This window comes from Salvelinus namaycush, chromosome 25 (assembly GCF_016432855.1).
Source record: "Salvelinus namaycush isolate Seneca chromosome 25, SaNama_1.0, whole genome shotgun sequence".
NCBI classification, from domain to species: domain Eukaryota; kingdom Metazoa; phylum Chordata; class Actinopteri; order Salmoniformes; family Salmonidae; genus Salvelinus; species Salvelinus namaycush.
In genome coordinates, this window is record NC_052331.1 from 33,202,551 (window position 1) to 33,215,318 (window position 12,768).

Here is a 12,768-nt window from a genome sequence, read left to right on the forward strand (position 1 = left end):
GTCCAAAAATAAAGATAATGTTGAAGTGTTTTTGAGGTCAGTATTGGGGCTTTATTTATATTCACATTATTAACAAAGTATTTGAAGTTACAGATGACTAGTTTCTTTGAAAAATAGAGAAGGCGCTCAGACCTGTATTGTTGTTTCCCTCTTCTGTGATGTGGGCCCTGACCTTTTGGGGTCATTTGACCTGAAAGGTTTTAGGAGCTTTAAAAATGAGACGTTAGGGGACCTGAAGTCTGTCAAGAAGGTAATAGTAAGAGCAACCTGATAACCTTGTACTCTAGGGTGATAGTTAATTTCTTCTGCATGTTAAAACCGAGACATGAAGGTCATTGAGTGCAACTTGGAATCTATTAGTCACAAAAATGGGATGGTAGTTTACAGAGAGATTGTCTATAAAGGCACGATGACCTGAAAAAGACTTTCTTTCAAAAATAACACTGACGATGTTAATCAAGTACATTGACTAGTCACTCTTCAATTAGACAAAATGTAAATGCATTTCTGTGATTTTTATTTTATGATGAACCAAGGGTAAAAAATCAGGGAACCCAGTTTTCAATTCAGTCGAGAAGTGAATTGAAATGTAATGAATGAATTGAAAGATCAATCCCTGACCTCAGTATATCATATAGTAAATACAGTGGCAAGAAAAAGTATGTGAATCCTTTGGAATTACCTGGATTTCTCCAAAAATTGGTCATAAAATTTGATCTGATCTTCATCTAAGTCACAACAATAGACAAACACGGTGTGCTTGAACTAATAACACACACAAATTATTGTATTTTTCTTTTTTCTTCTATATTGAATACAGCATTTAAACATTCACAGTGTAGGTTGGAAAAAATATGTGAACCCCTAGGCTAATCACAGATTGGAAATGTTGGTTAGAGCTGCCCTGCCCTATAAAAAACGAACACAATTTGAGTTTTCTATTCACAAGAAGCATTGCCTGATGTGAACCATGCCTTGAACAAAAGAGATCTCAGAAGACCTAAGATTAAGAATTGTTGACTTGCATAAAGCTGGAAAGGGTTACAAAAGTATCTCTAAAAGCCTTGATGTTCATTAGTCCACGGTAAGACAAATTGTCTATAAATGGAGAAAGTTCAGCACTGTTGCTACTCTCCCTAAGGAGTGGCCATCCTGCAAAGATCCTGCAAAGATGACAAAGATGACAAAGAGCACAGCGCAGAATGCTCAATGAGGTTAAGAAGAATCCTAGAGTGTCAGCTAAAGACTTACAGAAATCTCTGGAACTTTCTAAAATCTCTGTTGACGGGTCTATGATATGTTACACACTAAAGAATGGTGTTCATGGGAAGACACCATGGAAGAAGCCACTGCTGTCCAAAAAAAACATTGCTGCACGTCTGAAGTTCGCAAAAGAGCACCTGGATGTTCTACAGCGCAAGTGGCAAAATATTCTGTGGACAGATGAAACTAAAGTTGAGTTGTTTGGAAGGAACACAACACTATGTGGAGAGAAAAAAGCACAGCAACATCAAAACCTCATCCCAACTGTAAAGTATGGTGGAGGGAGCATCATGGTTTTGGCTGTTTTGCTGCCTCAGGGCCTGGACAGCTTGCTATCATCGATGGATAAATTAATTCCCAAGTTTATCAATACATTTTGCAGGAGAATGTAAGGCTCTGGCCGCCAATTGAAGCTCGACAGAAGTTGGTTGATGCAACAGGACAATGACCCAAAACACAGAAGTAAATCAACAACAGAATGGCTTCAACAGATGAAAATATGCCTTCTGGAGTGGCCCAGTCAGAGTCCTGACCTCAATCCGATTGAGATGCTGTGGCATGACCTCGAGAGCAGTTCACACCAGACACCCCAAGAATATTGCTGAACTGAAACAGTTTGTAAAAAGGAATGGTCCAAAATTCCTCTTGACTGTTTGCAGGTCTGATCCGCAACTACAAAAAACATTTGGTTGAGGTTATTGTTGTCAAAGGAGGGTCAACCAGTTATTAAATGCAAGGGTTCACATACTTTTCCCACCCTGCACTGGGAATGTTTACATGGTGTGTTCAAGAAAGACATGAAAACGTATAATTGTTTGTGTTATTAGTTTAACCAGACTGTGCCTATTGTTGTGACTTAGATGAAGATCAGATCCAATTTTATGACCAATTTATGCAGAAATACAGGTAATTCCAAAGGGTTCACATACTTTTTCTTGTCACTGTATGTAGGGGAGTGTACTTGTGTGTGCGGGAGAAAGGTTGTGTTTACACAGGCAGCCCAATTCTGATCTAATTGGGAAAAAGATCTGATCTGTTTGGTCAAAAGACCAATTAGTGGCAAAAATATCAGAATTGGGCTGCCTGTGTAAACACAGCCAAAGAGTGTGTGCGTGTGTGTCAACCCTCTGAGGGGAGGGTTGTCAATAGTGTACAACTATTAGTATTGTTATTTAGAGTTTTTGTTCTAGGATCAATTAAACTGGGGAAAGGGCCAATACATTTATTTTATTCACCTTAATTTGACTGTTACTAATAACTATGACAACTGAAACCATATTTAATCAATACGTTTCATCAAATTTAACCTGTTGGAAGTTCTGATCACGTAGTAACCTATCTGTATTGTGTGCTGTGGACCACCGTCTTACACACAAGACACCAGATAGCCAATGGAAGGCCTCCTTGCACGAGCCAACCGACTCCCTGGCAACGTGTCCCGCGCGCTCATTGGTAGAAGGTTGGAGAATTAAACTTTGGGACGATTCACACGAGCCATTCGCGTGCAGCTTCCTCTATAAATATGACCGGAGGTGAAAGTGACAGTGTTGACTTGTTATCAACACCATACTGGCAGGTCGTTAACTGCAGGATGTAGCCTCAGCAATAGCTACGTTGTAATTAACACCTGTAACGAACAGCGTTGGTCAGGAAAAAAGTACATGGCCGGTGTTTGAATATTCCTCAATAGGTTGGACTTTATTGAACAATTTTGGGACAAATGATTTGCTGAAGTTGACTGGACAATTGTGGGATATTAAAAATTTAAGATGCCGGCTGATATTTTGGAGAAAACGTCTCCATCTTCTGTTGCAGCCACCCCGTCGAGCGTAAATGGAAATCCGGATAAACTAAGGACTGCCTCAGAGCACAGAAAGGTAGGCCTACAGAAAAGCACGGAAATAAAACGATTCCTTTTTTTATATGTCAATTGTTGTTAATAAGTTACATGTCTAATAATCAATATGTTACATGTCTAATAATCATGTGTTTTTTAAATTTTTTATTTCAAGTCTTCTAAACCAATTATGGAGAAGAGAAGACGTGCGCGAATCAACGAAAGCCTTGGACAGCTCAAGACCCTCATACTGGACGCTCTAAAGAAAGATGTACGTTTAAAAAAGCTTTTATAATCATAGAAATGTATGTCTACGACATATTCTTCTATAATTATGTTAATTTGATGGATTAGAACGAAGCTCAAATAGATTATGAATCATGTGTAATATTCTTCTTGATGTCTGTTTAGAGCTCCAGGCATTCGAAGCTGGAGAAGGCGGACATCCTTGAGATGACTGTGAAGCACCTAAGGAATATGCAGCGTCTTCAAATGACTGGTAGGTTTCATTCTAGACGTGCATGTTTAAATTGCATCTGTGACTGTTCCCACGGTACTATATGCATAAGTCCATCAAACCTATTGATAGACCTACTGAGTATTATATAATTACATTTAAAGGGTTTTCTGAACAATATATCCTCAAATACATCATATTATTTCACTTTACAGGTGCTATAAGCACGGATCCGTCAGTCCTTGGCAAGTACAGAGCGGGATTCAGCGAGTGCATGAGTGAAGTCACCCGTTTTCTGTCCACATGTGAAGGGGTGAACATGGAGGTCATGTCCCAACTTCTCAGCCACTTAGCCGGTTGTGTGTCACAGATCAACACCGTAAACTACTCAACTCATCGCCAGAGCCTCACTTACCCTCCGCATCCAGCTCATCCAACGCTTGGCCAAGCCATTGTGCAAATCCCAAGTGCGTCGCCTCAGTTGAATGTAATCATGCCTTGCAAAAGTGGCTCGCCAATCAACTTCACGTCAGCAGTGGCTAAATTATACAGTGGACTTCAGATTGTGTCAGCGACAGATGGACAATTCGCCTTTCTGATTCCAAGCGCGGCCCTTGCGCATATGAGCGTGCCAAACGCCCTACATGGCAATCCAACAGTTGCGGTGGCGGTGTCACCTGTTGCACCTCCCATCACTGCAGACTCCGTGTGGAGACCATGGTAGGGTCATTAGACTGAAGGACTTTTATGCACCATAACACATTCTTTTCTAATATGAGTTTTTGTATATTTTTGTATAGGCTGTTCAAAGCAATAGTCAAGAGTGATGCTTACTCACATGTTGTTGTTCTTTGATGGAGAATACACTTTTCCATGAGATATATTTTCAGTGATGTCATGATCATGTTTTATTGTTGTGATACAACAATTATTCAAATGACCTCAAATGCTATCCTTCAGGAAATCAATAAATTCTTCAAATTAAATTGCAATGTTTAACACCTGAAAATTGTGACTTCTTAACTACATTTAAAATAATTGTCTATCCTTGCCCTAATGATACCCACATGGAAAACTACTACAGTTTACTATAGAATACTACAGTACTTAGAATTATGTTGTAAACTGTAGTATACTGTAGAGTACTATACTACACAGTAATATATCTTGATCATGTGTTGTACTTACTATAGAATATATATACACTACTGTTCAAAGAAAAATCCATGTCTCAGACTGGCCAATAAAAATAAAAGATTAAGATGAGCAAAATAACAGAGGAACTCTGCCTAGAAGGCCAGCATCCCGGAGTCGCCTCTTCACTGTTGACGTTTAGACTGGTGTTCTGCGGGTACTATTTAATGAAGCTGCCAGTTGAGGACTTGTGAGGCGTCTGTTTCTCAAACTAGACCATCTAATGTACTTGTCCTCTTGCTCAGTTGTGCACCGGGGCCTCCCACTCGTCTTTCTATTCTGGTTAGAGACAGTTTGCGCTGTTCTGTGAAGGGAGTAGTACACAGCGTTGTACGAGATCTTCAGTTTCTTGGCAATTTCTAGCATGGAATGGCCTTCATTTCTCAGAACAAGAATAGACTGACGAGTTTCAGAAGAAAGTTATTTGTTTCTGGCCATTTTGAGCCTGTAATCGAACCCACAAATGCTGATGCTCCAGATACTCAACTAGTCTAAAGAAGGCCAGTTTTATTGCTTCTTTAATCAGGACAACAGTTTTCAGCTGTGCCATCATAATTGCAAAAGGGTAGGGTTTTCTAATGATCAATTAGCCTTTTAAAATGATAAACTTGGATTAGCTAACACATTAGCTAACGTGCCATTGAAACACAGGAGTGATGGTTGCTGATCATGGGCCTCTGTACGCCTATGTAGATATTCCATAAAAATATCCAGCTACAATATTCATTTACAACATTAACAATGTCTACACTGTATTTGTGATCAATTTGATGTTATTTTAATGGACAAAAATGAGTTTTTCTTTCAAAACAAGAACATTTCTAAGTGACCCCAAACTTTTGAACGGTAGTGTATATATAGTATACAGTATACTGTAGAATACTAAAGTAAATACAACAATATACTCCAGACCGCAACAACACTACAGTAAATACTACAGTAATATCTGCAAAAACACTACAGTCCATAAAAACACTACAGTAATTTCTATAATATATACTACAGTATTTCATTTGCATATACCCTGCTCATTCCCCTCCCCCATATCCCAATTTGTTCAGCTCATAAGTGAGAAACCTACATGAACTGTATAGATCATATATTGTGTTCCCTACAGGTTATAGAAAAGAGCAGAAGCTCTGAACCATCCATTCAGACCTCATTCCTACCTACCTACCTACCTACCTACCTACCTACCTACCTACCTACCTACCTACTTACTTACAGGTCATGGAAAATGTGCTATTTGAGTATTTTGTTGAGGACAAAGCCCCCACTGCTATGTCAAAGATAAAAAAAAATTACTATAGTAAATACAACAGTAATGTCCGCAAAAAAAACAACAGTAAATACTACAGTAATGTCCACAAAAACACTACAGTAAATACTACAGTATACTATAGTGATGTCCGCAATACTACAGTATATACTACAGTATACTATAGTGATGTCCGCAATACTACAGTAAATACTACAGTATACTATAGTCATGTCCGCAACACAACAGTAAATACTACAGTATACTATAGTCATGTCCGCAACACAACAGTAAATACTACAGTATACTATAGTCATGTCCGCAACACTACAGTAAATACTACAGTATACTATAGTGATGTCCGCAAAGTATTCACTGTAGTGTTTTTGGGGGACTTTAGTCTGCAAAAACACTATCGTGAATACCACAGTAAAGTCCACAAAAACAACACAATCAATACAATAGTATTTAATCATAGTATATGAGTATTTTGTCATGTGGGTGTGCTGTGATTGAATACCCTATTAAGGCTGATCTAACCACAGAAATAAATGAAACACAGAATTATCGGATCTTGGACTATGCACCGAACACAGAACAGCTCTTTTTGCTGAGCAAACTCAAATACTTCCATATATTGACGTCTTTCTTCTCATCCAACCTCACCTCTGAGCTATCATTGATTGGTGAAGGGGCATGCAAGAGTTCTATGAATTAAGATTCAAGCCTGTACTGTAGACGTACACCAACCCATGGCCATGTTCTAGTGCTCTGACTAGTGTTATCTTCCCATCTCATCCCTGTTAGCCTCATCTGTCTTCTACTTCTACTTCTTTTTTTCCCCCGGCTGGAAATAAATAACTCCTAGATGAGGTGAGGAACCTGAGAGGTCGTGAGAACGACTCTCAGCCCAGCAGGCAACGGCCAGGATAGGGGTGGGGGAGGTGGTGAGTCTGTCGGACATGAGCAGGGCTGCCTGCCACAGAGGAAATCTTAACATACATACATGGGGAGGGAAGGTTCCAGAGGAAGGGAGGGTGGCGAGAGAGAAGGGAGAACAGAGAGAGGTTCTGGAGGGAGGGGAGAGAGGGTTCTGGAGGGAGGGAGGGTAGGGAGAGAGTTGGGAGGGCCAGACAAAATGTTCCTAGCTTGTTACCAATACCCAATGACTATATACATGTGACACGCAATGACTTTATGGTGACCCCCTCCATGCATGCTGTTGCTCCGGGTAGAGGTTACCAGAGGGGACAGATCTAGGGTGCAAGTGATGGGGTATACGACAACAAAAGTAACGTCAAGCTACATTTTAAACTGGGTGGTTCGAGCACTGAATGCTGATTGGCTAAAAGCTGTGGTATATCAGACCGTATACCACGGGTATGACAAAACATTTATTTTAACCGCTCTAATTACATTGGTAACCAGTTTATAATAGCAATAAGGCGCCACAGGGATTTGTGGTATATGGCCGATATACCACGGCTAAGGTACTCTGCGTTGCGTTGTGCGTAAGAACAGCACCTCCTCAGGCCTCATTGCTTAAGTATACTACATTCAATTCATGAGGTTCAGGAGTTTTATTATGCGCTCTTCATTCTTTAGAATATTTATCTTAAAAAACTAGATATGCTTTTACATAGGTAGTGGTAAGAAATGATACAGAAACAAGGTAACTTGCGTTTTGCTCCCCAAGGTGTGACAATGCTCTGCTCAAATTATGACTGACACTCGTGACTGTGAGTCAAGCTTGTCATTAAGCTTAAAGGGATACTCCCAAAAATCACAATGCATTTTGAATGTAACTGGATGGTGCAAATCAGACTAATAGCTAAATTATTCAAAGTGACCTGAACCCCTATTTGATTTACACACAGGAAGTACATGTTTGCACATGGGATCTTGGCGGCTTATCTTAGCGACAGGCAGGGAATAGCGCTGCTGTCTATTTAACGGTCTGGCACCCAGCTAATGGAGTGACTAGCACAGTGTGTCCAATGTGTGTCCAGGGTTGAATGCTCCCACAGAGGGCCATAAGGAGAGCTTGACCAGGGGTCACAGGTGCCTGTCACTCTGCCTCACAGGACTGGACTAGCCTCGAACCAGATATGTTTGTGTTGCCTTGCAACTCTGTTTGGCATGACAATGACCATATGAGTTGGCAAGACAACACAAACAGATCTGGGACCAGGCTGGGACTAGACAGCTCCAATACAGCATGCAGTCTGAAATATTCTAGTCCCTCTGTCACTATAGGACACCGTTTTGACAACATGAAAAAGGTAGAGCTGGTAGAAAATGAGAGAGCAATAATCTGAGTGTTTGTGATTGAATTGATCTATAAAAAATACAAAAAATCTGCAATTTACCTCCATGGTCTTATTGTAAGAGTGCAGACATCAGTCTGCATTACAAACTTGTCTGAAAATAATTTCCAATGTGTAGTATTTGAAGTGATACAGTGCTTTTGGGCATCTTTGTCACACTTTTAAGATGTCACCCCTAGAAAATGGCTGAACACTTTTTGGTTAAATAGATTAGCTTTTTTCAACATAATTACGTTGCATCATAAAAGGTATTTTCATTATCGAACAACTTTCTATCTCAGCATATTTTAAACTTGGAAACACAGCAAAATCCCTCTCTCTTCCCAAATAATGTCAGTCAAACCCGCTCCTGCTCATAATGCAGTCAATTAAGTTTACAGTACATCTCTGTTTGACCAAAACATACCATCCTGGCAATGTGTAAGAGCCCTAAAAGCCAAATATAGCCTCCCTGATCAGAACTGGCCTTTGAGAAAGGGCCCCACAACACAAAAACAAAGGCAGGCCCCTCAATGGCTCAATGACTCCTCTCTGTGTGGCCCTCTCACTCTTCATAAAGGACCCTGCTCTTGTTTATCCAGGAAGAGGTTTAATGGTCCGCAGGGGGGAGGACCATGCTGTCACTTTCACCATGCTGGGACTAGAGGCTCATTGTTGAGTAGGTCCCAAGACTCCTCTAAGGCCAGGCTACTCTCTTCAGAGACAAGAGGGCTACTACTGAGTCTCTGCTCAGGTTTGAGTTTCTTCTAGCCAATCGCCAGCTCCTCTCTCAACTCCTTCCTGTGGACCACCTGAAGTATAATGGATGCATTTGGACTGGTGTTGGGTGGAGGCCGGCCCGGGATTTAACAACAGCTGAGGGTCACTCTACTCAGAGAAATATCAACACTGTTTACTAAGACATTGGCCCAGCCAGTCTCATTCTTCTCCTTTCCCCTCCTTCCTGCCTCTTTTCTTCTATTGCGGGCCTTCCAGGCCTTCCATCTCGCCCCCTGGGTTTGATGCTCGTTTTTCCCATACCTTCTAAAAGGGAATATGACAAGCTTTAAGTTAGCTAGGCCTGGCCCCTCAGTGTAATCTGTGATGGATGAGTTGTTGGTCACAAAGACAGTGACATGGTGACAGGAACCCTGCTATGGGAAACCTATCTTCCTGACATGTATCGGAAACCTCCGCTGTGACTGCCTCTATGGTGAATTGGCCTGTATTTTTCTTGGGGGCTGTAACAATGTTTTCCAAGGGTGAACTCTATGGGCAAATAGTTCACATGCAATGGTGACGCTAAACAAATGCATAGATTATGCACTTGACATCAGTGGTGAATGAATTCAGATACTTGTGAACTAGAGAATGGCCCCTCGTCAACACATCCTATTCTCTTGTCTTTGAGTTATGAGCTTGTTATTGAAAACAAGATAATTATTCTCAAGGACTTACATACTTGGACATGAAGGTTGTGCAGATACATGAATGTGTACCATCACAGGCCAGCAAACCCTTTCATGCTTGGGTATGAATGCCTAGAATTCTCTAGTTATACATGCATAATGCGTCGGTGACTATTAGTGTCCATATAATGTTGTTCATTATTATCCAAAAGGCACACACAGATCCTAGATCAGCACTCCTACTCTGAGACACTTTTTGAAGTTCCTATGCTGTGTTTACTTAGCTTTTAAACAATGTTGTCAAGTGGCAACATGACAATCTGGCATCTCAATGGTTGAGTTTTTCGCTGTAGAGACGACAATTGCTGTGGAATGATGTCACACGTCTCAAATCAAGGATATGACTACTGCACTTCATCACTAGCTACCAGATCTTCAAAGATGTTGGCTTTGGTGTCTGCCGGTCTCGTTTGAGGGCTCCTTTCTACTCCTGTTCTTGTTACGCTTGGCTCTCTGCCCATATGGGGTTATGGCCAGTGCCATAAAGATACACTTTCACGGCAGGTATCCCTTCAAAGTAAGACAGCCCCATAACTCAGCATGGTTCGGTTACAACCTTGGCCTTTTAGGCTGTCGGTCTTTCTGACGGGGCAGGCAGACAGGAGACTGAAGGACCATGTGTGAGGCATTTGAGGGTGACCATTGAGAAGGCTTGCAAAAGTTGTATGGGGATTTTAGCGGTGTGTATGTATCCCTGAACCAAGGTGTGGTTTAGAGGGAGTTTTAGGGGTGTGTACGTATCCCTGACCCAAGGTGTGGTTTAGAGGGAGTTTTAGGGGTGTGTACGTATCCCTGACCCAAGGTGTGATTTAGAGGTTTTTTTAGCAGTGTGTATGTATACCTGACCCAAGGTGTGGTTTAGAGGGGGTTTTAGCGGTATGTATGTATCCCTGAGCCAAGGTGTGGTTTAGAGGGAGTTTTAGGGGTGTGTACGTATCCCTGACCCAAGGTGTGGTTTAGAGGGGCTTTTAGGGGTGTTTATGGGGACTTGTGGATGCCTGGCCCAAAATATTGCAGGCCTGTTGCATCCTGGCTTATTGTGGTCCAAAAGGCATCCTGACTAGAAGCAGGACTTTCTGATCATGTTATTATGCTCTTAAAATATAATCATATGATTTGTATCTGTTTGTTGGATCCCGACCTGAAGCATGGTAATTATAGCCTATGTCCCATATCTGTTTGTGTTGTTTGTGTCCAACTCATATGGTGTTAGCACGACAATGACCATAAGAGTTGGCAAAACAGCACAAACAGGTCTGGGACCAGGCTGTGGATATTCCTATTTAGATTGCTTAAAGAAGCCACCAACATGTCAATCACTCCTCCACAGACTTCGTAGTCTTTTAAAGCTGGAATCCTTACAGCTCTCCAGCCTCTGTTTCGGTAAAAAACTGAGGGATGGGGCTGGAGAAATGTAACCACTTTCAAGTTCATAGACAGAATTATGGATGCAAGGACTGACCATGATATCAAATGTGTAGTTTTAACCATGTTTTGAGGCTTTATAGTGTTTACGTTGTTTACAAACATTGGAGTAAAACAAGCTTATATTTTGGGATCTGATGGTGTACGACTCTTGAACTAAGCTCATGAGACATTATTTATAAGTTATATTCTTCAAGAATCAATGGGTATATATCATTCATTTATAAGTCCAAAATTGGACATAGCAACTAAGGATTCTAAATTTAAGGAGTACCACCATGATTTTGTCTAATAATTATTTGCAGCATGATAGATACGTTGTTGTTTTAAAAAGAAGAGATTATCTTTCCAATATTGTCTTGGAGCCTCTACAACTCTTTCTGCACAACTCTTCATTGGAATCCCATTGACTTGGCTATCTACAAACTACACTGAATAACAATATAAAACACAACATGCAACATGAGTTACAGTTCATATAAGGAAATAGGTCAATTGAAGTAAATGAATTAGTCCCTAATCTATGGATTTCACATGACTGGGAATCCATCTATCAAATCAAATCAAATCAAATGTATTTTATATAGCCCTTCGTACATCAGCTGATATCTCAAAGTGCTGTACAGAAACCCAGCCTAAAACCCCAAACAGCAAGCAATGCAGGTGTAGAAGCACGGTGGCTAGGAAAATGCATTTGCTATGCATTTGTTGGTCACAGATAACTTAAAAAACAAAATGTAGGGGTGTGGATCAGAACACCAGTCAGTATCTGGTGTGACCACCATTTGCCTAATGCAGCTCGACACATCTCCTTCGCATAGAAGTTATAAGGCTGTGGAATGTTGTCCCACTCCTTTTCAATGGCTGTGCGAAGTTACTAGTTACTGGCGGGTACTGGAACACGCTGTCATACTCGTCAATCCAGAGCATCCCAAACACGCTCAATGGGGGTTGACATGTCTGGTGAGTATGCAGGCCATGGAAGAACTGTTGACATTTTCAGCTTCCAGGAATTGTGTACAGATCCTTGCAACATGGACTGTGCATTATCATGCTGAAACATGAGATGATGTCGGTGGATGAAAGGCACGACAATGGGCCTCAGGATATCGTCACGGTATGTCTGTGCATTCAAATTGCCATCAATAAAATGCAATTGCGTCCGTTGTCCGTAGCTTATGCCTGTCCATACCATAACCCCACCCCCCACCATGGGGCATTCTGTTCAAACCGTTGACATCAGCAAACCGGTTGCTCACACCACGCCATACACGCTGTCTGCCATCTGCGTTGCACAGTTGAAACCTGTGAAGAACACACTTCTCCAGTGTGCCGGTGGCCATCGAAGGTGAGCCTTTGCCCACTTCAGTCGGTTAAGACGCCGAACTGCAGTCAGGTTAAGACCCTGGTGAGGACAACGTACAGATGAGCTTCCCTGAGACAGTTTCTGACAGTTTGTGCAGAAATTCTTCGGTTGTGCAAACCCACAGTTTCATCAGCTGTCTGGGTGGCTGGTCTCAGACGATCCCACAGGTGAAGAAGCTGGATGTGGAGGTCCT

At 41.4% G+C, this 12,768-nt stretch overlaps 1 protein-coding gene across 1 annotated transcript; it reads left to right on the forward strand.

The window, feature by feature from the left end:
* Positions 1-2,895: 2,895 nt before the first annotated feature.
* LOC120020316 (transcription factor HES-1-B-like) lies at positions 2,896-4,493 on the forward strand. The gene is made up of 4 exons (XM_038963891.1): positions 2,896-3,140; positions 3,276-3,371; positions 3,512-3,599; positions 3,773-4,493. Exons 1-4 carry the CDS (start codon positions 3,033-3,035, stop codon positions 4,279-4,281), a joined length of 801 nt encoding a protein of 266 aa, XP_038819819.1. The 5' UTR covers positions 2,896-3,032; the 3' UTR covers positions 4,282-4,493.
* Positions 4,494-12,768: the final 8,275 nt, after the last annotated feature.